We start from the raw sequence: 25,162 nt of genomic DNA, 5'->3' as shown, positions 1-25,162 counted from the left end.
ATGTTGTTTGTTTTGATTCCCAGTAAATTGATAGTTCTTAGAGAGTGAATTCTAATCTAATCTAATCTAATTCTAATCATGATGCATAATAATAAGAGGGAAGATGACCACTTGCTCCTGCCTCTGCTAATGCATATTCATGAGCCTTAACTTCCATGATGAGATGACCTGTTGCATATTCAAAAGGGAAACCTTTGTGCATATTACCAAATTATGATTGTATTTATTGTTTCCTTCTTATATCTATGTACTATTTTTCTTTCAGTTGAGCAATGCCTATACCAACTGGAGCGTAGTGGTAACTGTGATGATAACCTGACGACCAATAGAATGTTCAACAGAATCCAGCGATGGTGTACCTGTGAAACGATCGCTTCCAAACTAGCCTCTAAAGTACCTCCATATTGTCCACAGGCTACACAACAAGATATTGAGGTACCGTAATGGCTTCTATTACCATTGCTAGATTTTTTTGTGTATGATTAAGTTTTCTAAAGTTTCTTATGACTTAGGCGTATGTGATGATTAGGACAATCGTGTTAACTGTTGCCACGACAGATTAGAACCTGGTGATGATAATGGTAATGATGTTAACTGGGAGTTTGAAGGTGAAGATATTGATGATTATAGAGTTTCTGAAGATGTAGCTGTGTTGCAAATCATAAAGGAATTTTTGAATAATAAAGTGTAGATGTATTCAGTATACAAGACTTCAGTCAATGAAGTGTATGTAAAAGTTCCAATATTGGTTTCACAATGATTTCATTTTGATTTGGAATAAATTTCTTCTCAAGTCAAATGCAATTTTCCATATATGTCATGCTTCAATGCTCTGCTGTGTTGATTCCTCAAGAATGCCCTCTCAGGCCTGTTGTCTTAGCACTCTTGCCAGCCCACTCATCTCTAAAATGAGTACCATTGCTAACCTGCTTGGATTTAGTAAAAAGAAAGGAGTAACATTGATAAATGTCAGGTATGGGAGGTTGATCCAGTACAGCAGTTCTTTCCTAAAACAGAACTATCGCTGCTCCAGTATTGGTTTGAAATAATGTGCATGTGGTATCTATAGGGTTAAGTTGCAGTGAAGTATTTTTTCTTCTTCAGGATTTCACCCGATGCTGTGAGCTAATGAATATATGGCGTTTGGGCGGTGCTCCTGGTGTGGACGTTGTTGATAGTATGGCTCCATACGATTATGCTGACGATTCTCTAAGCACCTTTGAAGAATTTGGGACAGATGTGAGAACTGATTTCAAAGAAACATGGCTCTTTGATCTCATAAGGGTCGGGTATGTATCCACTGGATAGCTTTTTTTGTAATATTGTCTACTCATGATAACTATTTTATCATTTTCCCCATCATTATGATCGTCTTATTCATCACCATCACCACTACCACCGCCACCATCATCATCATAACCACCATCAGTAGCACAATGGTCGGCCCAGGTTAGAACCACTCACAATCTCCCAAAAGCACTCCATGCAAAAAAAACACCGCCCACTCATCCGCCAATAATTTCCCTTCTGACAAAGTGATATGAAAATTTACAATATTAACGCCCTGAAAACCAACTAGTTTCTGTCCCTCTGAACCCCCAAAGCAAGGTGCAGGGCGATAAAATTTACCAAAAAGTCCAGGCGACAACCTTGATCAGTATATTATAAAAAAAATCAGTATATTATCAAAAAAATTAGTAGGTGATAGGTCATTTTCGGTGTTTGCCCCCAAATATTGGAATAGATTAACCCATAAACTTAGACAATGTTGTGCTATTGATGTGTTTAAGAGGATGCTTTAATCTTATTTGTTTTAACATGTTTAATATATTGCAAGTAGCGTTTCATTTTGTGTAGTTTTGTTTTAAGTTTTCACCGATTGTATTTGTTTTGTCATTTGTACTGCGCTTTGTAACTTTTGAAAAAGCGCTTAATAAGAAGTAATTTTTATTATTATTATTATCATGACATTGAATAGTGCCCATGGACAAGAAGCTGTAGACCTTCAAACTCCTGGTAGCATCACAGAATGGAGTTTACAGGCTGTATCAGTCACCCCTACTGGAGGTCTCTGTGTTACTGATCCACTCGATGTGAACGTCTTCAAGAGTCTCTCTATTCAACTCCAGCTACCTTATTCGGTGGTCCGTTTAGAGCAGATTGAAGTTCTCGCAACCGTCTACAACTACAACCCACAGGGTACAAATGTAAGTAATTATCTTCCATCATATGAAAAATAATTATTTAAATGAAAATATAGTAAAAGAAATCTGATAATTATTTGTAGAAGAGTCATGGTCAAGTGGACAAGGTATGTATGTTAAATTCCTGTCCTGGCATTAATGGCCATTTATCTTCATTTACCATACACTACCCAGGTAAGATAAACAGGTATTTGACCAGCGGAGTAATAATTATGCTCCAGGAGTGACAGGCATGTGCACTATACATAAGCCATTATTATTTTCTCTATATATCTCCCCTTCAAAGATAAGGGTGGAGGCTACTTGGCTTCTGAATTTTGTTCTCGTGTATAAAAAATAGGCTGGCCTAAGTTAATAGCTAGTTGGTTTAAATTGAAAGCCTTTTCTTTCAACCTAGGGAAACATCAAAATGCCTGTTATCACAGGAGGGTAGTTTCATAAAGTATGTATTCATATCCAACCCCATATATTTGGGACATTTCCTGACATAATTTTTGTGTTTCTGCTTCATGTGAAAGGTTCTTAATGTTCTAAAATTATCATGGCATGAGTAAATTCAAAAGTTAATTGAGAATGAAGAAAGTGGGGGTTGGATGTACGAAAAGGGTTGATTTTTTTAATGGAATTGCCCAGTAGAAATAATTGTTCATTCATGCAGATTAATAAAACCCTTAAACTACTCTACTCAACAGGTGCGTGTATCGTTCTACAACCCCAGAGGAGCCTGTGGTGAATCCAGCGACCCATCCCAGCCTGCTACCAGGGTGGTCCATGTCCCAGGACATAACTCACAATCTCTCAAGTTTGTCATTGTTCCTGTAGAGATAGGTGAACTACCAATCACGGTCACAGCGATATCAGACTTGGGTAGTGACGGAGTCCAGAAGACACTCAATGTTATTGTAAGTAAATCGAATCATTGCTGTTTTAAGAACTTGCGATTGGTACACCAGTTCAACTAAAGAAAAGTAATTTTTTTTTGTGTGTATAATTATCATTGCATATGGAAGGAAATATTCTGCTCTTGCCATATGTAACAATTTTTTAACAAGTTTTTCTTTTATAAATTTTCTTGTTCTCCTACGTATAATTTTGAAAATGTTATTTCTAGCCAAATTATCATTGTTTAATGTGAATTGATGTATGTGTTTTATTCTTGGATGCCAAGTTACAAGTCTAGGTCGGGGTGGAAAGCCTGTGGGCTACAGTAATTTATTTTACTTTTCCTTTCCCTGGCAACCTGGAATTGTACTGAAGACATCCTTGTTCCTTTCCTCTTTGTACTCATGTATTTATTTTGGAGTGCCTTGAGCACCTAGCAAGGTGGATATGTGCGCTATACAAATCCTATATTATTATTGCTTTTCTCATCTTAGGCTCATGGAATCCCTCACACTGTAGATCACTCTGTGTTGTTAGACCCATCAGGGATCTATCATCAACAGCGAAGATCACCTCGTCTTAGGGCAGCCATGATAGATGATATCCAGAGTGATCGTAAGTATACAAAATAAACCCGGGGCTGTTTTGCAACGAGTTGAGTGTGATTTTTGTAAAGGTGGCTTAAGATTTTGTCCACATTAGCCAGTTCAGTGTTAGACATGTTATTGAAATACTTTGAATTAAATTCATATATTCCTTTTTTTCTTCAGCATGATTTCTAGTGATGTAGAAAAATGTAGTAGAATGAACCTAAAACATAAAAACTGAATAATGATAAATGGCATGTTCAGAAATTGAGTTGGCATATGGAGTCAGAAAAGACCGTTGACAGATCTAATTAGACTTTCTTGACATTCAAATGGAGTAAGTTCTCTTATGGCCCGTTGCAAAAAGATTTGCATTTTAACACAACTTGATAAATCAATCGAAACGTCCCAAATGAGTTGGAAATCAAGTTGTGTTTTATTTCTTAAATGCATTTAATATAATCCCTTTTCTAATAGGCCCCTGGATGTAGAAATCATCCCAATCATTTAATTTTTTCAAACTCTGATCAATGAATTATGATGGATTATGTTGATATCTCCCTCACAGAAGTGTTAGATACAGACAACGGAGTTCAGTATAACATCCTTGACCTTCGACCTCCTGATAATATCATTCCTGGAACAGAGTCTGCAGTACTCACCCTGATTGGTGAGTAGTAGTCATTTCTTTGAGAACTTATTCTTTACAATATGAGGAGTGTTGAATCTGACTTTCATTTGTACTTCACAAAAATAAACTAGTCCTTTTTGTTGAATAATCATTCTTGTCCTCATTACTGTCGTCTTCATAATTGTTAACTTCATTATCAGCATCATCGATATATTTATCATAACCATCATCTTCATTATCATCATGCACCCTTTTATAATCATCTTCATCATCAGGGGTTAAAACACTGGTGTGTTGGCTTAGTTGATAGAGCGTCCGTCTCACAACCGGGAGGTCGGGGTTCAAACCCCGGCCGCGTCAGACCAAAAGACGTTAAAAGATGGGAGTTGCTGCTACCCTGTTTGGCGTTCAACGATAAAAGGGATAGAGCCTCGTCGATCTCGCGCTGCACAGCGGCTGCCGGGCCCACGATCAATTGGGCAAAGCAATTTTTCGGAGTTTTTCATTGCATGTCTATTTCGAACAATAAAAAATTGATTTTCATCATTTTCATCATCATCCTTATCCTCATCCTAATCATCATCATCATAAATTATCATATTCTTTGTCTTTTTGTCATCATCATGAATGTTTATTTTGAATATTCTATTGTGTCGCCCTCTCAGGTAACATGCTTGGTCCCATCCTGGTTGATCCTGTGTCAAACTACGGTGAATGGTTGCAGTTCCCTCGTGGGTGCGGAGAACAGACCATGAGTATCGTAGCTCCTACCATCTTTGTTCACAAGTATCTCCTGACCATGAAGCTGATGAATGCCTCCCTTGAGGAGATGGCTCTGGATCGCATCTCAAGAGGTAATTCACTACACCCATGAGATGAAATATATCTAACCCCTTTATTTTGAACCTTTCTCAAATTATTTGTCTCTGGTGTATAATTCTTATGAAAATAAGATCATGTCTTGGACATGAAGTGAACTAAAAATGGGGAGAAATGGGGTTGGACGTACCCAAAAGATGATAGTTGGAATTGCTCAAATGATTTTTGTTGTTGTTGACGAGGCTCCTCATGATCGTTATGGCCTGACTGGAGATACCGGTACCAGGATGAACCCGCTCGAACCTACTTCAAGCAATTTTTGTACACGACTAATGTAATTAATTAACTTTACTGTTTAAGAAGTGTAGGTATTTCTAAAGTAAACTTTGTTTGCTTTGTTATAATCTTTGAATAAACAAAACCCTTGGGACATTGATAAAAAATTATAATGAGAATGGCAATCATCATCACTTTACCACCATCGTCACTGCTTATATTCTTTTATGTGTGTTTGTTATTATCACAGGTTTAGCTAGTGCATTGGCTCATCGACGTGATGATGGTTCCTTCTCTATCTGGGGTGTAAATGAAAGTTACAATAGCAGTACTTGGTAAGTTTAACATGGCCCAGTATCACAAAACCTAGTGCTTGATCATGGGGCTGATTGTTATGATTGATTGCATTGACCATTATGTGCAATCAAGCTTTAAAATCAACTGAGTTATCAATTGATAAGCATTGTGTTACCTGCCAAAGGGGAGGGTTTCATGAAGTGATTGATCCTTGCCTGTCAAACTCTTCCTTCATCTCTTCTTGAAATCGACAAACTGGGACACTTCAAGGAAACTTCAATCAAGACTCACATTCTACTCATTTTGAAATTTATGAAGGGGTCTATATCTTTCAATCTTTCTAACAAAATATGGCACCGTGCAAGTCTTTGAATTTGACAATCTGTGACATTTCAAGAAAACCTAATGAAAAGTCACACTGTATTGAAGACATTATTTGATACTGACATCTTTGAAGGAGTCTGTGTCCTTCAATGTATTTCAAACAGGTAGGCACCATACAATACTCACCATCATCATCTTATTCAGAGAGCGAAGTTGGCTCAGTCGGTAAAGTGTCTGCCCGTCGAACCAAAGATCGTGGGTTCGAGTCCACCCCGGGCGGATGACTGAAGCCTGTGCGTTGTGTGTAAACGTCTCTCCCCTGTTTCATAGATGCAGGCTATGTTACAGTGGAAAACACTCCATCCCTCGGATAGGACGTTAAATGGAGGCCCCGTGTAGAGGAGAGTCACCACCTTTGCATGTTAAGAACCCACTGCACTATTCGAATAAGAGTAGGGGGAAACCCCGGTGTAGTGGTCCACCTGCATTCCCCAACCAGTTATCGGGAGGAGAGACCTGCGGGTCACAGTTCTGAGTGCGCGCCCTTCTAGGCGACCCAGATTGGCTGGCTCCTCCAATGCGCCTTTGAATGTCTTTGACAGATATATGGCGCTATACAAATGCTGTGCATCATCATCATCATTCATAAGTTTGAACAAAAATTGAACACCAGATCATGAAATACATGATATTTTTTTAACGGAATTACGAATATTACAGCCAATCACTATTATCACTGTTATTTGTATTTTGTTTTCAGGTTGACATCATTTGTGCTGAAGGTATTTTCTCATGCTTCCCAGATAGCACCTGTTGATATGAATGTGACGTGTAAGGCAGCTGAATGGCTCATCATGAATGCTCAACATCCCAATGGATCATTCTCAGAGCTCTATAAGGTTCATCATAAAGAGTTGACGGTACGTCTCAATCACTATGATCCTCAAATTGTCTACATTCCATCATTAAAAAAAGATAATTTTGGTCAATTCAGCCAATTAAAATGAAAGCTGTATGATATATTGCTTAGCTTTGTGATAGAGGGTCTTCTACCTGTAAAATTTTGCTCTTGGAAATATGTCAAATTAGGGGAGAAAATGAAATATTATATTTTAATAATCCAGAGGTCGAGAGTTTGAATCCCGCCTGATCTGCCTGTGAATTTTGCAGAGTAGCCGAGCTCTAATTCACACGCTTGTTTCATGTGTTACCCTCGTGGTATTGTCAGAGAAAAAAATGAATATCTTATTTCATGTCTTTATCACTCTAGAAATGAATTATGCCATTGATTATAATTTTTTATCTTATTTCTTCAATGCTGTAGATTTCATATGTATGATAATGTTTATCTATTATGAATTATTATTTTCTTAGGGAGGTGTGAGCGGTGAAGCATCGATGACAGCGTATGTTCTCATCTCTCTGTATGAAAGCACTTGGTGTGACCGTTTTGATAGGGTATGTACTCCGAAATCAATTATTGTACCATCGAAAACCATGCGGTGATTCATGAGATTATTAACTGTTTGATTGAAAAGGGAAGACCAGCATGGGTTGTGGTCTCTTATTGAGTGTGTTATGAATAGCTTATCTTAAAAGATACCCTTTATAATGCAGAGGATAAGTTTATTTGAAGTTTTATTTGTATAGAGAAACTAAAATGTTATTGAGGGGAAAGTACTAGATTTTGGTACCTTTTGATTGTTAATAGAAATTCTCATTTTCTCTTACAAGTTTTAATAATTGAGTCAATGAAAATAATGTCTTCTACCGATTACTGCATGAAGTTAATGATCATTCATGACTTTATTCCTTGATACAGAACTTTGCAGCTGCTATTAATGATGCCCGAGCTTTCCTTGAGCGTCAAGTCAAGTACCTGACTAGACCCTACGCTAAGGCCATTGTGACCTATGCTTTGGCTCTGTCTATGAGTCAGTATGCAGAGGAATCAAATAGGATGCTGAGAAATGATGCCATTACACTTGGTTAGTTTTATGATTGTTATAGGTGTTAATTGAAATGATTTGGTGGTATTGACAGTGACAGTGATGATGATGGTGGTGGTGGTGGTGGTGGTGGTGATGATGATGGTGGTGGTGGTGATGATGATGATGGTGGTGGTGGTGATGATGGTGATGATGATGATGATGGTGATGAAGGTGATGATGATGGTGGTGGTGGTGATGATGGTGCTGATGATGTTGATGATGATGGTGATGGTGATGGTGATGATGATGATGGTGATGAAGGTGATGATGATGGTGGTGGTGGTGGTGATGGTGCTGATGATATTGATGATGGCGATGATTATAATGAAGATGATGATAATATAGATTTATATATATATATTATTTATTGTTGTACTCTAACAGGAGATGGTAGTCGTCATTGGACCCCTGATGAATCAGACCTGACTAATGAAGATCTACCTCACTGGTATCGATTCAGACCCTCAGCTATCGAGGTAGAAACCACAGCGTATGCCCTCTTAGCTCAGCTACAGCTTCGTGATATATCTTACGCTGGTAGCATTGCACTCTGGCTCAGCCAACAACAGAACTATGAAGGTGGATTCATATCAACTCAGGTAACTAACCCATTGCATTAAAATCTTATGTGCTAGTCACCTTAACCCTATAATTGCTGGAACTGAGTTGTTCATTAACAAAGCCTATTAAAATAACAGAGTTCAGTCATCAAAGATTATACACTTTCTTTTTCTTTTATTTCATTTAAACATTTATGCTAGTTGTAGAATCAATCTCAAAATTAGTTTGAAAGGAATCCAATAAAATGTCCACCTCGTGGTATGTATGTATGAATAAAAAATGTGTGTACACGTATATGCAAATGCAGTGTGATTTTCCAAGTGGTAATAATACGCCATCCTGCATGTGCTTATCTATGTTGGTGATTTTCATTGTGATCGTGTAAAGTTTGGTTTCCTGATTTTATGATGCGATGCATTTTTAGTGTTCTTTGCATTCCAGTCAGAATGACTATGCCAAATGACTATTTATGCCATGATTTAACAAAGTTTAGTTGATATTAATGATAAGATCTAGATCTACTATGATCTGATGAAAATCGGCCTTGATTTTATAGACTTTCATGAAATAATTTTCAAACAAGATTGACTTTCCCCAAAAGACATCAACTAAATATTTGCTTATTCTTTTATTTTTTTTTGCAGGACACAGTGATTGCTCTCCAAGCTTTGACCAGATACTCAGACATGGCTCACAGTGGAGGGGATATTGACCTTTCTTGTGTCGTGACCTCAACTGTAGATGAATCTTTCCGCTTTGAACATCATTTCCTACCCCATAATGCTCTTGTCCAACGAGAAATAGCTGTAAGTTGTGTCCTTATATTGACACTGTCCATTACCTTTACGATAGTCAAACATACTTCTTACTTACTATAGGAATACTTTTTTGCCATTTATGTGTTTCTTTCATATTTCAGTTTGCTTCCCGTGTTAATACTTATTTCTAGATTGATTTCTGTGGACTTGTTGTGGTTCGATTGATAAATCTCTGGACTTAAATGCGCAAGTTTCATGGTTTAAATCCTTGCTGCAGGCTCTTATGTTCTTTGGAAAGACATTTATCTATATTTGCTACACTCAACTCAGGTGAAGTGAATGGATACCTGGTATGAATTAATTGTTTGAAATGCTAGTGTGCTGTGGGTTAATACCCGAATAAAAATATTTATTTTCCTTTGAACATGCATGGAGGCAATATAGGATAATGTGATATGCACATTACAATAATGGAATATTGTTATTATTATTGTCATATAAAGTGTCACTATTTATCCCTTCCATTGTCTCTTTAGGTACCAGTTGGTGGTCCTCTTCGCAGTCAGTGTGAGGGAAAAGGAACGGCTAAACTTGCGGTAAGAACAAATACATAGGGGCACCGAACTCGTAACCCAGTGAATCCCTTGTCATAGGCCTGTGCATTTTAAATAATGTACCCTTTTAATAAAGAATCAGAAATGTATTATGAATTTTGGTTCAAAACCATGTGACAGTCATTTGGTTTCTATTGAAAAACAGGAGAGCCTAGAAGCACACCAAAAATATGTTGATACTTCACAATATTGGAGTATAAATGATGATAATTACAATTTGAAGGGAAATCTGTTTCATATGTTTTACTCAGGCTATTTTAGTTAAATGAGGACATCTAATCCAGTCTTCTTACTTACATGTACCTCATTAACAGGTGAGAATGAAATTCAGTCGCTTACCAAGCTCCCATGATGTGTGTCCATTCAACGTGACTTACAATGCTCGGGAAGCACGGACAGGGTTAGAGGTCACCGGCATCGGTCGATCTCGTGTCGGCATCATACCGCGATCTACGACAACATCCGCCCAGATGGCTCGTGCCAAGGGAGACTTTGTGGCGACCATCAGGTTCTGTGCAAGGTAATTCAGGGAGCATTTTGTGAAATAGATAATTGGTGATTTCAATGTCTGTTGTTATAAGCTACTGTAATTCTTGCCTTTGATTGGCAGAGTCTGTTGTTATAAGCTACTGTAATTCTTGCCTTTGATTGGCAGAGTCTGTTGTTATAAGCTACTGTAATTCTTGCCTTTGATTGGCAGAGAGCACATTTTTTCAGTTCATCAAATCATTGACTATGTGCTTCATTGAACATTCGTAAGTTGTTTCAATCATGAAGATGTTGGCACTACTGGTCCTCTCAGACTCTTAACAGAGGCGTTTCATGAAAGGGCTTGTCGAATGATCTAACGTTAAATATAACGTTATGTCTAGATTCTACTCTTTTTTTTTAATAGATTCTCACATTAGAAAAGTATCACTTTGATAAATTATTACATTTACAGTACTCCACAAGTTGCTGAATGGTAACAAAGTTAAAGCCAACAGGTTTGGAAAAATAACAATTAAGAATTATCGAGCTTGCTCGCCATCAAAGTTTTGTGATAGTAACACACACAAAAAAAGACACTGAAAAGCACAGATGCGAGCGCAGTAATTCTTTCCTATTTTTGTCCATCCAACCTTTATTACAAGTAATGATTTACACATTAAACAAGTGATTCTTTATTTTGTGGTTATTTGTTACTATTCCAAGATACACACAGAATACAAGAACCAACATGGGAATCATTGATGTGGGACTGTACTCAGGATTTGTGCTGGTTTCAAATCGTCTAGAAGATGTAAGTTAAACACTCCATATTTTCTACAAGACTTTATTATTCATGATACTTTTCACAATTTTTGTTGATATATAAATATATTCCTAAACTTTTGATGTATATAGAATTATAGTCCTGTCTGTGCAGCTGTGAAGTTAATCATTTAGATGCTATTTTGTGCTTATATTTTTTCCTTGTCATATCTTGGGGCTTCATTTATAACAACAAGGATTTTTCGGGCCAATTTGAAGAATAATTTTCAATTCATGAAGCTCTTAAAACAAATTTTACTGTATTGATTTATATAAGCTTTGAATTCCGACTGTAGTTGAACTGTTTGTAAATCTATTTCTTTCATATTTCCTCCAACTTAGATTGGTCCTTGACCCTGTAACCCAAAGTATAGCGATAGAGCAAACTGATTTTTTTTTTATTGATTACACAATAACCATTTCTATAGATTGTGTTGATAAGTCTTGCAATCAATTGGTATGTTTTGTGTTACTTTATTTGACTTGACAGATGGTCCAGACTGATCACCTTCATCTTGTTCAGAGGTATGAGGTCTCACAGCGATCAGTCATCTTTTATCTAGATAGGGTAAGGAGAGTTCAGTAATTATTGGGTTAGGTAGGGAGAAGGGAAAGGGTGTAATGTATTTTGGTCTCACAGCGATCCGTCATCTTTCTTGGGTCAGATCAAGATAGAAAAAGTATAGAAGAGTTAAGTGGTTCTTGTGTACTTGGGGTGGGGAGAGAGAGGGAGCAGAAGGAAATTTGAAGTAGAGGAGAGAAGGAGGGAGTGTGGTGTATGAGATCTTTTGATGATATGCCCCATACATGGTAAAAGCAAAGGTGTTGTGGGATTCCAATACCAGGGCTTGATTTATAAAATGTAATATAGAACGATGATGTGTTCATGAAAATCCACTCTTCATTATAGAGGTTTTGTTGTCCAGTGTATAAGTCCCCGTATTTTGAACCACAAGGTACTTAGTTCAAATCCATGCCACAGCACTGCTGTCCTTTGAAAATATATTAGTCTAAATTATCCACACATACCCAGGTAAAGTAAATTGGTACCTGGCAGGAATTTATTCCTTGGAATGCTTTTTGTATAAAAGGCTGCCAGGCTAAATCCAACTTTGGAAGCAAATAGAGACATTAGATAATAACATGATATGCACTTTTACTTTTATTATTGTTTTACTGTTAGATTCCAGCTGATCAAGACATCTGTATGGAGTTCAATGCTAGGAGAGAGATCCATGTTGGTAACGTTCAACCGGTAGCTATCAGGGTATATGATTACTACTCACCAGGTTAGTATTAAATGGTAATAAATATAATACATGTCTGATATAATGGGAATGCCTTCCATAGCTCCAACACCCAATGGGAATGTATATATTACCCAAATCACATTATTCATAGCTTGAGGTTCAACCCAGAACAAACTTTGAACTTCATTTCAAACTTGGTGCTGTGCTTATGTAAATATTGGCCCGATACCAACACCAAATGGTTGACACCAAACATGAAATCACCCAGTGAGTGAGGCTCTGTAAAGTGGTATTCCATTTGTTGGAAATGGAACTTTCAAATTCTTATGGTTAATTGGGAGAATGTAAAAAGAGATGGTACATAAGCAAGGTTTGCTTTACTAATGGTTATAATGATGAAAATGATTTAATATTTGATGAGGTCAGGCAAACATCTGAGATCCCTTCCCGGCAGAACCTCACGCTTCGTAAATTCTATCGTTCCTGTTTCAATCCGTGCATTTAATAGCCATACCTGAAATTATATTACCCCCCCCCCCTTCTTGCCTTTATCTTAATTTCTCTTATCTTTGCTTGTTGATTTGTATAATGTTAACTGTATGTATAGTGTAATCTTTTGTGTGTATCATGTGATATTCTAAATTATTTGTGCGAACAAATTGAATTTCCATTTGTACCCGATTGCAATTGGACAATGAAAATATCTGAAATCTGAAATATTTATAATAGTACATAACTTTGTGAATTACATTTTTATAGCATGAGTGCCTAAAGAAAAGTGTCAGATATCAATGTAAAAAGTTTATTTCCTTCTTGTTAATTTATTACAGATAAATCCTGCACATCATTTTACCATCCTTTGGAAGGGAATACACAGTTACCTACTCTGTGTAATAGTGCTGATCAGTGCATATGTCCTAGTGGTAAGCATAAGATTCCCTTAATCGGTATGATAATGGAACCTATTAGTGTTTTGTCTTATGCCTAAGTTTCCCTTTGTCCATATGATATTGGAACTTAATAATATTCTTGCATATTTGATAAAGATGTTGCAAATATCTGATGTTACAATAATAAATTTATCTATGGTATTGGTGCATATGTCATGTGATAAGCATACGTTTCTATTAACCCATATGATATAAGATCTTTCTGCTGTTCTAAGATAGGGATATGGCATTACAACAATTATTTGGTACTCTATCACTGAGAGAGGGTTAAAGAGTTGATAAAATTATACATATTCTATTATACATGTTCTATACTCCTCAACTCTGGAAATGATTTCTAATATAGATATTGAAAAAAAAATATTCAAATTGATAAGGGTTATTGTGTTTATTTTTGCAGAACGATGCGCAATGTGTAACAGAGAAAACGGAAAGAATCTACTCACCAAAGCTTGTGAATCGAGAGACAATTATGGTAAGATTTAGATAGCACCCTATGTTTTCTTAGACATTTTCAACAGAAACAAAGAAAAAGAACATGCGGGCCTGTCAAAGAATTAATGAATACCTTAAATGCTAGAGGGCCTTTGGGTGAGGAAATAAAAGATGATTTTCTCTCAGGAAAAAAATGTGTGAAAATACAGAAAATGACAGTAGAAAATATGTTTATTGTGTTTTGCATGATAACACCCTTCCACTAAAACAATTTCCTCATGGATTGAACTAAGCCCCTCCCCTAAAGATTTTTTTTCAAGTAACACAGACAAATGCATACTAAGTTGAAAAATATGCCCAGTAAATAACTATGAGGATCAATACAAGAGTATAGTTGCTTAATTTTGTATTTTAACTTTATTTCAATAAACAGTGTCTGTTTCATGGAATATTTTGGTGCAATATTGTATGTGCATTATGTTATGCCAATAATCTTAAACTCTAGATGGCCTTTAAAATGATTCAGAATCTGATTTTTTTTTATCACAATTGATTCTCTCTCCTGCCCTTCATTTTCTAGCTCTGAGAGTGCGGATGGTTTCACAAGAGAGAATTAGTGGATACACAGTGTATACTGGCAATGTTACAAAAGTCATCAAAACCGGTTAGTTCTACCAGAAAATAGTTTCATAATTTTCCATAAAGTTTGATTTCAATGTATGTTTGTCTCATTCAGTGATCATTTCAGTATGAACAATATTCATAAAGATTGAATGCAGGGCGTACAAGAGTTTCCCTTTTTATGATATCCAATAAATATATATTATGTCAACCCTTTCATCAAACAATCTGAAATTCATCAGGAAATTATTATTTTTATTTTGAATATGTTGGTCATTTCATCTCTCTTGAAAAACTGGAATGCCTGGAAGCTTACTTAACACATTCATTTTTTTAATGAATGTTGTAAAGATCAGGAGTAAATTATTTATTAGCAAAGTGAGAATATATCATAAGACTAGATATAAAATGTTTCAACAGGTCCCATATGAAAATGAGATGGTGTTTCTTAAAGTTGATGTGACATAGTCGCTTTAAGTCACACTTGATCAATTTTTATCTGCACATTATTTTTTTATAAGAGCCTTGTCATCAATGTTTGATTCTTACTTTTATCAGGTCAAGATGATGTGAGTGCTGGTATGCTGAGACAGTTCTACATCAAAGAGAGGTGTCCATGTCCTAGAATCAAACTCAATAATGAACATACAATCATTGGTTCAGCAGGCCTTGGTTTTATCTCTGATTCAGGGGCAGAAGGGTGAGTCCACACTTGATTTTAATCTTATCATAATCAGAATCTTGTTGAGTTAAACTTATCATCGAAAATAACTCTCCCATAACATGAATACCTTAGTAACTGGCTCAAAAGCTATTCATAATCAAGTTACTACAATCAATGATAATGCGATAGGCCCTTTGTCAGATGTCTATGACATATTTTTAGCAGGAATCCCGCAATACAGATGCTATGTGGCTTTTCATAGCGGCTTTCAGACATGTAACTTATGTTTTAGTTAAATAACAGCATCATTGAAAGCTAATAGTTGCTGTCTCTGCCTTGATAATAGGCTAGCATACATCAGATCATACATCAAACTCTAATCTTCAAATCTTGCTGAATCCAACCGTAAATAACTCCTTTTTAATTTTTTTTCTCGTTTAGCTACAATTACCTCCTGGATGAGAGGAGTGTTGTGGAATGGTGGCCAACCAAACTCAGTAAAAGGAAGAATGCAGACATTCAAAGGAAACTGCTCAAGTTTGAACAGGACGTCACCGATTCAAGAGATGAGCAGAATTGCCCGCCCATGCCCAATTCACAATCGTAAACTCATTTAGTGAATGATCGTAAAACAAGTTCTATGATTGATTGCATTGAACATGATGTGCTATCCATCATGAAAATGGATCATAAACTCATTTATCAAAGCACATCCAGGGTTCAGTAATACAAAGCGTAACAATTGATCATTGAACAGTTACAATTGATTGCATTAACCACAATGTGGTCAAATCAGTTGTAGAAATCAATTGTAAAATCAGTCCTGGGAATGTTGATGATGCATTTGTTATCATTCGAGTCTGCGGAACTCTCCTAAAGTCTTCCAGGTTTGGTCGCCAAACTCTGTTAATAATCACATGTATCTCTTGGGAGTATGTTACAAAAGATATGATCGTGTGATCATTTAATTACTTGCTGCCTATCCTGATAAATGAGTTCTTGGTAAAAATGTTCCTGAAATTCAGATTTGAGATTGCTTATTATCCCAGCAAAGTGAATTCACTCATTGTATTGTATTGTATTTATTTTCCATTCATAAAAACATGCAAAATACAAACAAACTACATCAGACATGATTACAAAATAAAATGAATACATATAAATGGCTGGATTGCCCATTCAGAGTGGTAAGTATTACCACTCTGTTCTGCCTAGGGGTCCAGAACATAATAGAAATAGATCAAATTGTATAATAAACATCATTAACAACAGAAAAGAACATTGTTAAACAAAATATAGAGTAATGAAAACTAGACAATAGACATAAAACAAAATTTAAAGTTATGAGTTCATAATTTAATTGAAAATGATATTTATGCCTTTATTTTTCTAAGCATACGTGTATTTGCATGATCCAAATGATTCCATTTCTTGTTCGCACTCAAGATGTTCATTAAATTGCAAATTGCAGCAATCTGATATAAACCTGAAACAAAGAAAATGGTTTTAAGAAGCTGAAGACATGGAAAGCTATATATTCTACGCATGTACAGTGACATTTTAATCTTGCTTGACTTAGATTCATTGGATCATTTTCATTGTTACGAATGCTGTGATACGAATTCTTTCATGTAAACATTGATTATTTATGAATCGGTGGGCCTTTTATATTTTTGTATAAATACCTAGCCTTACCTATTAGATATTGTGTTCCTTTGCGAGGGAAACTGTTAATGGTACTATTATTCCCTTGACCATTCTTTCTTTGACCATTCTTCCCTTGACCATTCTTTGACGTAATTTATGCAACTCCCCATTTTCTATCCATTGCTTTTGTTTCTTATTTCGTGTAAATATTGAATAGTGTATTTTTATTTTTTGTACTATTAATGGCTGAAATGAAATCTTTTTAATCACCTTTTTTCATCATTCCTATTCAGAGAGCATAATATTTTTGTTATGAAACAAAAGTTTATACTTACTGTCTATGAAAAGATTCTAAATCTATTGCACAATTTTTTACACATTTTAAAAGAAAATACACTTGTATTATTGGATTCATTGTTTGTATTGTGAAATTGATATTGAAGTATAAGTGTACCTGATAATTCATAGGAAAATTTATTACAAAATAAGAATAACTGGTCATATAAAGACAACTTATACTCACTCTGTGCTAAAAGCTTACATGCAAACTTTTTTTTTTTCCTGGAATGTAAAATTGTTGCTTAATCATGACATTCAATTCATTTCCCTTTGTTTGAAAAATAAATAGTAAAGTGAATAATGGTTCAAGAAGATTACTAGAAAAAGATAATAGCAAAATTATTGACCTTTTGTTTTCTTTGTCAAAGTTTGTCATGTGACAAATCATGTGACAGGACATTTGACAGGTCATGTGATGCACCATGTGACAAGTCATGTGACAAAGTGTGTATCAATACCAGACTGATAAACAGAAACCATTAACTGATGACAATCAATATATTTATCAACTATAATAAAATCTCTGCCAAGTGATGTTTATATTTAAAGTTAAATTAAGAAGTTTTGAATTTTTATAAATCATGATCAATTTCAGAGTGCTATTTTAATGTATATTTTTACATAACTTATCATTTCTGTGTACGCCATGGTATTTTGGGGATGTATTTAAACATTTATTGTACTTTTAAGTACTGATTGGTAGTATACATGCATCTTTTAGAAAGGTAATTGCTGTCACTATTGCCTTGATAATCAATTGAAATTTCAAAATAATTAACAAGTATTTTATTGGATAATGTATTTGTTTTGTAAAACTATTCCAATTAAATGATTGTGATTTTAAAATGTACCCCATTGAGAAGTCAGTATTTATGAAAAGTAAAGTGAGAAACTGATGTCAACATTTGTGCATTCATTCACAGTTCTGAAAGAATACTTTGTGAATCTCTTACTGGGGGGTGTTTCAAGACGACAAACTAAAAACATTTATTTATGAGACAACTTTTTCAGCAATTCTTCTGTATAAGATATGAAATGTTTGTTGGGTTTATATGAATATGCTATTGAATGGAGATTGACCCAAATAAAAATAATAATTGCCAAAAATGTGAATGATTATTAAAGAAGTGAATTAAATCATTGATATTTGAATATTGACTAAAATTAAGACAATCATGTTATAAAGCTAGCCTCATAGTCGGGGTTTTTAAAGTAAAAAATTATGCAGTGTTACCTGTATGTAAATATATATTATAATATGCAAACCATTCTGCTTTTATTACCGTAATCATGCTAGTATTCGGACAGCGGGCTGATCTAATGGATATAGAATGAGCGCGTTAGTCAATTATACGTACACAAATGCGCGATAGGCTGGAACGTAGTATTTTGCGCACAGTATGCCAGTTAGTCCCGTTTAGAACTCCCCGGCAAAATTCGAAATTTTAAGCTCAAATATCCAATTCACTGACCTTTTTTCCCTTTGCTCTTGAATTAGCGCCGATGGCTAAAATTAACCGTCGTCGAAAATTCACATTTTCACACTTCTTGCTGATCATAGCTGCATTTTTGAAGGATTATTGGAAAGACGAGATGACGGCCTACCTTCGTTTTGCCGTTGCCATTGCAATGACATTCCTGACGTAAATTACGCCACTTTTTCCGCCAGCTGATCGTTTTCGGATTTTCCTTTAAGTTTTCGGACAGCTGGAATCGATAACTCAGCTCATGCGCATAGCATGCATAGTCTAGATTCTAGAATTATTTATTATTTTTTTCATTCTCAGTTATAATTATACTAAAAAAATCAACTACGATTATTGGACTAAGCTGTAGGAATATGTTGACACAAACTTTTCATGGAAAAATGGCATGTTTATTATACCAGTCTGCCTGATTCTTGAATATTTTTTCGCCAGATTTACTAAAGAATAATAATAATAAGTCTCAGATCTAGGCAATTTATTTTCAATTTTATCAATTGTTTTTAAATTGAGAAGAGCTAGATATTTTATTTAAATTTGTGCAATCGATGAGTCAGTATTCTAGAATGAGGCCATTTTTATCAACATGGGACTGAATTTTGAAATGATAATGTTGGGGTGAATGCAAACTTTAAACAAGAAATGTAATATTTGCCTAAACTTTTTTGGGGAAAAATATGAAAATATAGGGAAGTTAAATTAATAAAATTTTATTTTTCCTGCTCAGTGGAAATGAAATAAATGAATTTGAAAATAGTGACAAATAGGCCTAGATCCATCCCGCTTTTTGATTATGGCAGGCTTATTTTTTTAATATTAATCTAGATTTTTAAAATTATTTTCTTGTATCATGTAAATTAGCATTAATATATTCATCGTTCAATTATTGTCAATCATTATATAATCCTTTAATTCTTTTTTTTGGGGGGGGGCATGCAATTTCGATTTTTTTTTTTTTACTCCCCAATATACCTTCTGATAGGCTTACACCCGGAAACAATCACACTTTCTCGTTTTGTTTTGTGCTTGTCAGGATATTTCTTCTTCTAATGATGGAATTCCTCTCTTGACAAATTAGGCTCTTTGCTTTCAGTTAAATGTAGGCCTAATATCACATCATGTAACTATGTAATGATTTTCTAATATATTTTGGTAAGAAGACAAAATTGAAGAAAAAAATTGTGATTAATTACGAAGGGGGTCGCCTATTCTCTTTTTCAATTTTAATGTGCTCTTGATCGTCATCATCACTGATCTTCGTTATTAACGTCACATCATCATGATTATATAATATAAGTAGGTCTCGGGTCCAAGTAAAATATTTTTTAAACAATGTCTGTTGGGGCGGGGTTGTGTGTGTCTTTTTTAGTGATATTTTTAAATTATCATTCTTGATGATCTTTGTTCCATTTCCTTTCCCAGGTAAAACAACGGAGAATAGAATAATTTTCAAAAAGCACAGGGCCTATACAGGATGCTATTAAAGGAAATAGAATAGTGAAAATAAATTTAGTGACGCTCGCAGGGTGACGAGTCCCCTCTATCAGAATTTGATGAAAAATATTATGAGAAACCCCGATAGTGATAATTTTTGTGTTTTCTCTTGGTATTTGCAAGGGAGTAAAAAATATATACAATGGAAGAAATGGAAAAGAAACGAGAAGAGTAGGCCTATACAGAAAGGCAATGGAGGATGAATATTAAAAGAAAAGAAAGAAGGGAGATAAATCGAAAGATGAAAAGGGAATACTGCATATGAAGGAGGGAAATGCAAGGAGTGGTCATGTATCATATAAAAATAAGAGGGGATGAGGTCGAAGAGAAATTGAGAAAAAAAACTGATAAAAAACGGAAGTGAGATATAAACTGGTGAAGAGGAAAAGGAGGAGAAAGTGAAAAAGAAAGAGAATTAGGTAATGAGGGGAGAGAGAATTAAAAAAAATAAGAGTGGGAAAAGAGGGGGGGGGGGCTGGAAGATGAACATTTCTTTAATACACCAATATCTTTGGCGTTGTGCAAAATCCTGATAAGTGAAAATATTCAAAATGGAGATAGATGTAAAAAACATGTTGGACTTGTTGGTAGTAATTTTTATACTTTGAAAACAAACAGAACAACTCTTTCTTTGAACAATAGAAATGAAAGACACGCTTATTGTGGATTATAGCCCGACATGGTACTCAGAACATTTATGTATTTCCAATTTACTTTTTAATGACTTTTGACTAACCCAAGTATCAGCATCCATCCTAGATTTTATATATTCTCTTCCACCGCTTCTTTTTTTTTTGTCTGTTTCTTCATCTTCTTGTTTTTTAATGGAGATCTCAGTTTTATTTCCTTTTCTTCTGTTTTTTGTTATCTTCTACTTCCTCTTCTTTTTTTCTTCCTCTTCTTTCTTCTTCTTCTTCAATCCTTTTCTTCTTTATTATTATTATCATCATTTTATTCGGCATTTCAACAAAAACAATTTACAATTAATCAGTTTACATGAGAATGTAGGGCAAAAAATGACAAAATGAACAGGGATGTTTACAGTACAAGTCCAAGTTGCCTGGGAAAGAAATTACTATAGCCCGCAAGCTTTCCTCCCCGACCTGGACTTATAAGGTAACATTCACACGAATAAAACAAACTTTATATCAAACAATAATAACCTTAAACAATAATCTTATTAGAGAGGGATCTGTTGTTACAAAATATATGAATGATAAATCAAAGTGTATCCAATGGCATTTTTTTTAAACGAGAATAAATATGATATATACAACTGAAAAAGCAGATGCACATGTATCAAATACAGTTTTAGTGGGGATGGGCATAATCCAAACCCTAAATACCCCCACCCCCGCAAAAAAAACACAAAAGAGAAATTTATCCGCCTGATGGACATTCTTGCTCCATAACAGTATTGTAAATAATTAATTCACATTAAAAACAGTGGTAGTATATTACTATTTTGGCTTCATCCACAAATAAATAAGCAAAACAAAAGTAAATAAATAACTGTATTATATTTTGGCTTCATAACTTTAATATAATGAATTAATTTAATAAATTTATGTTATTTCAATCACTAAGAATAAAAATTAAAATAAATAGAACGGTAAAAAAACCACATGTCTACCATCCCTTATACCAACCATTTTCATTGTCGGCGGAAGCCAAAAAAATAAGGGGGTACCACCATGACAAGCCCCCCCCCCAAAAAAAAGGTTATCAACCAAAATTATCGGGGGTTGGGACCGACACAAATTTTGTTGACAAGCAAAAAAAAAAAAAGTTAACAAAAAATTTAGGGGGGGGATCGTCCCCCACCTCAAATTTAGGGGGGGGAGACAGGTCCCCCGCTTCCGCCGCCCACGACCATTTAAATCACTAAAATAAAAATCATTAACCATTTTAATCACTAAAAATAAAAATGTTAAAAAAAAAAAATTTGCCTACCACCCTTTACCATTTTAATCACTAAAATAAAAATAAATTAGAAAACAAATAAACAACCAAGAAGCCCCGCCTTTTCCTTTTATCATTCCATGCAATCACAATATATAAATGAAAATTAAGATGAAAAGCAACAAAGAATAAAGCAATGCTATTATTGAATTCAATCTCTATAAGAATGAGATTTAAAAAAAGTATGGAATTAACAAGCCATATTTCTCCCCTTTTATCATTAATCACTAAGAATAAAAATTATCATACATAAAATAAGAGCACCCCCCCTTATCTATGGATAATTTATTCAATAAGAAATGAAATAAAAACAAACAACAATGAAGCCCCCTTTATAATTTGAATCACTAAGATCATAATTTAAATAAAGGCAAACAATAAGCTCACCCGCCCCTTTATTTAAATTAAAAACAAAGAAGACCCCTTCATCGATCGTCGCACTTCATAAAACAATAGTATCGATAATGAGCGCGCGCGCGTTTTGCCAGCTGTCCCGCCACTGAAAGGGCGGAAGGGGTCCGAAACGAGCGCTGTTACGCTCGACTCCGGCAGGCCATGAAATGAACATTGAAATCGATGCAAGAAAATTCTTTAGCACTTGGCAAGGTAAATTTTTTGATCATCTACATTGAGACCACGAAGTCATCAAAATTTTTTACCCGTCCGAATACTGGCATGAATACGGTATACAGAATGCTATATCATGTCATGATTTGTACTTTTTTGCATCTAAAAGTATTCATAATAAAAGAATTTTAAACTATGCAATTTTGAGATGTTTTATTTATTGTCATTTTTTAAGTGTGTTTTGGTTGTAGCCTATGCACAAAGCTGTTGCAGATAGCAGTTCTGTATATTATTTTTTGTCTTGCCTGAAGTAAGTTGATATGCAAATCGGCCTACCATATCAACACTATATTATTCTGTATAGCTTTCAAGTTCTACAAAATTTTACAAAACTCCAAACAATTCGAACAAATCATTGTTAAAGTTGTTTGACAGTATAAGGTTTTATTTACATTACAATCAATGGAGAATATTCAACAAATCTTTCCTAGCTATGAATAGGAGTCAGCAGTACAGAAATTTTTGACTAATTTGTCCAAAATCTAACCTGCTTTAATAAAATAATTGTGATCCCAACAGCTGAAAGGACAATATGATACAAAATGTGATTATGACAATATACTTGAAAGTTGTTTGATTTCATCAATGGTCTGGATTTATACCCCCATGATATGAGAAGCAATTCTAATGATTACAAATATAGAGAATATATATAGGAAGTGCTGTTATAAGTTTAATAACAATGCTACAATGATGCAGCATAATTACCCTAGGGGGTGTTTCACAAAGATTTAAGTACGACTTAGAGTCACACTTAAATGTCTAGTTGCATGCGGTATCAAAGGCATAACCTCATTGGTCAGATCATGGGAAGAGGACGTGCACTACAGCATATTAATCAATAAGATTGCCCATTGCATATCTTGTACGCGTCGGCATTTAAGTGCGACTCTAATTCATACTTAAATCTTTGTGAAACATCCCCCTGGTTTTAAAAGAGTAGCTGCTGTACTATGGAGTGATATTATATCACAAAGTAAATATCAAGCCCTACTACTTCAAGCAAACTTTATGAATATAACAATTCGAGGCACTATTGATAAGGAGTTAAAAGTTTTCACCAGCTGATATCACACACTGCATTGGCTTACAATGGACGGATGTAAAGCAGAAATTTAAGTTTTGATTAATTTTGCATATAAGTATACTATACAAGTTTTTAAATAGAAACATTTTTCTTTAATATATACATATGTACATTATATAAGTTAATCTATGGAAAACATCAAGGTAATCTAAGTACATACAGAGAACAAAGTATTTTAGCTTTGATTCAATAACAATTTTTTAGGCATAATACAGACGTCATTTCAGATAGTCACCATTTTCTCAGCATTGTAAGTGACAGAAACAATTTTGAGCTTATTGCATCAAGTTGAGATTTTATTTTGTGGCCAATTTGGAGGGGTAAAAGTATGTCTCTGAATTTGATTTTTGTAAACTAAAATTCGTTGTCAGAGCTATGGAAGGCAATCTCAATTGTGCTTCTTACACCAGCACCTACACCAAACTTAATTAGGTGTTGGGGATTAGGGAAAGCAATCTCAATTATGCATTCCACACCAACACAAGCACTAACACCAGACTTGATTAGGTGTTGGAGATAAGGGAGAGCATTCTCAATTATGCATTCCACAATCTCAATCTAAATTGTGCATTCCACACCAACACAGGCACTAACACCAAACTTGATTAGGTGTTGGAGATTAGGGAGAGCATTCTCAATTATGCATCCAACACTAGCACCAACACTAAACTTAATTAGGTGTAGGAGATTAGGGAAAGCAATCTCAATGATGCATTCAACACCAACACTAGCACTGACTCTAAACTTAAAAACACTAATTGCAGGAGATAATCACAAATGAAACCAAATAGTGGATGATCAAATTGAGTTTTCTCACAGCTGATATTGGGTTAGAAGAATATTGTATAAACAAAAGCTGCAATTTTGCAGATAAGGCTGGATCACTTCAAAGGAAAGTTTTAAATGCCATTGGACTGTCAGAATGCTGTACATCTCAGATCCCGCTGAACTGCATTAGAGGAATGTTTTTAGAGTTCTCAGACTTTTTCTCCAATGATGCTTATAAAAGGTAAAGTCATAGAATGTTTCTAGTAGAGGTCTTTGACTTTCTGGACAGCATTCTGCCAGCTACCGGTCCACCTGTTCTCTGCAACGGTCTGTTCTTCTTGCTTGGTAGCGATCTCCTTCAACCGCTGCTCATAGTCAGCTGTGCTTTGCTGAAGATGAAAAGACATGAAATAAGATAAGCATGGAGCATGGATAACAGGTGATTCATCAGAAAAAAATTATCTTGCAATGTAGCAGAGAAAACATGCAACTCATCTTCATCATCATTGTCATCACCACCACCACCACCAACACTACCATCACCACCACCATTGCCACTACCACCACCATCACTAACACCACTATCGTCACCACCGT

General features: G+C 35.0%; 2 protein-coding genes across 5 annotated transcripts in view; one reads left to right on the top strand and one right to left on the bottom strand.

Moving 5' to 3' along the window:
• LOC129277555 (complement C3-like) overlaps positions 1-18,295 on the top strand; it is a 57,613-nt gene extending 39,318 nt beyond the window's left edge. For 2 of the 3 annotated variants that reach the window (XM_064110449.1, XM_064110450.1), the window contains exons 19-41: positions 266-435; positions 1,105-1,289; positions 1,979-2,207; positions 2,897-3,106; positions 3,581-3,701; positions 4,242-4,343; positions 4,970-5,158; positions 5,650-5,734; positions 6,781-6,940; positions 7,395-7,478; positions 7,843-8,008; positions 8,396-8,610; positions 9,217-9,378; positions 9,867-9,926; positions 10,259-10,464; positions 11,139-11,226; positions 11,728-11,805; positions 12,421-12,526; positions 13,318-13,410; positions 13,838-13,912; positions 14,453-14,536; positions 15,052-15,193; positions 15,599-18,295. In XM_064110449.1, coding sequence (XP_063966519.1) covers positions 266-435; positions 1,105-1,289; positions 1,979-2,207; positions 2,897-3,106; positions 3,581-3,701; positions 4,242-4,343; positions 4,970-5,158; positions 5,650-5,734; positions 6,781-6,940; positions 7,395-7,478; positions 7,843-8,008; positions 8,396-8,610; positions 9,217-9,378; positions 9,867-9,926; positions 10,259-10,464; positions 11,139-11,226; positions 11,728-11,805; positions 12,421-12,526; positions 13,318-13,410; positions 13,838-13,912; positions 14,453-14,536; positions 15,052-15,193; positions 15,599-15,764 — 3,176 coding nt within the window. In that variant the 3' untranslated portion in view covers positions 15,765-18,295. The remainder of the gene's footprint in view (positions 1-265; positions 436-1,104; positions 1,290-1,978; positions 2,208-2,896; positions 3,107-3,580; positions 3,702-4,241; positions 4,344-4,969; positions 5,159-5,649; positions 5,735-6,780; positions 6,941-7,394; positions 7,479-7,842; positions 8,009-8,395; positions 8,611-9,216; positions 9,379-9,866; positions 9,927-10,258; positions 10,465-11,138; positions 11,227-11,727; positions 11,806-12,420; positions 12,527-13,317; positions 13,411-13,837; positions 13,913-14,452; positions 14,537-15,051; positions 15,194-15,598) is intronic. The other variant, XM_064110451.1, reaches the window with a different exon arrangement.
• A 2,724-nt stretch (positions 18,296-21,019) lies between these two features.
• Positions 21,020-25,162, bottom strand: part of LOC129278046 (coiled-coil domain-containing protein 180-like) — a 36,675-nt gene continuing 32,532 nt past the window's right edge. For both annotated transcript variants that reach the window (XM_064110453.1, XM_064110452.1), the window contains one exon: positions 21,020-24,954. In XM_064110453.1, coding sequence (XP_063966523.1) covers positions 24,826-24,954 — 129 coding nt within the window. In that variant the 3' untranslated portion in view covers positions 21,020-24,825. The remainder of the gene's footprint in view (positions 24,955-25,162) is intronic.

The sequence above is a fragment of the Lytechinus pictus genome, chromosome 15 (genome assembly GCF_037042905.1).
Source record: "Lytechinus pictus isolate F3 Inbred chromosome 15, Lp3.0, whole genome shotgun sequence".
Classification (NCBI taxonomy): domain Eukaryota; kingdom Metazoa; phylum Echinodermata; class Echinoidea; order Temnopleuroida; family Toxopneustidae; genus Lytechinus; species Lytechinus pictus.
Note: the sequence above shows the minus strand (reverse complement) of the source record. Positions and strands in the feature narration are given on the sequence as shown.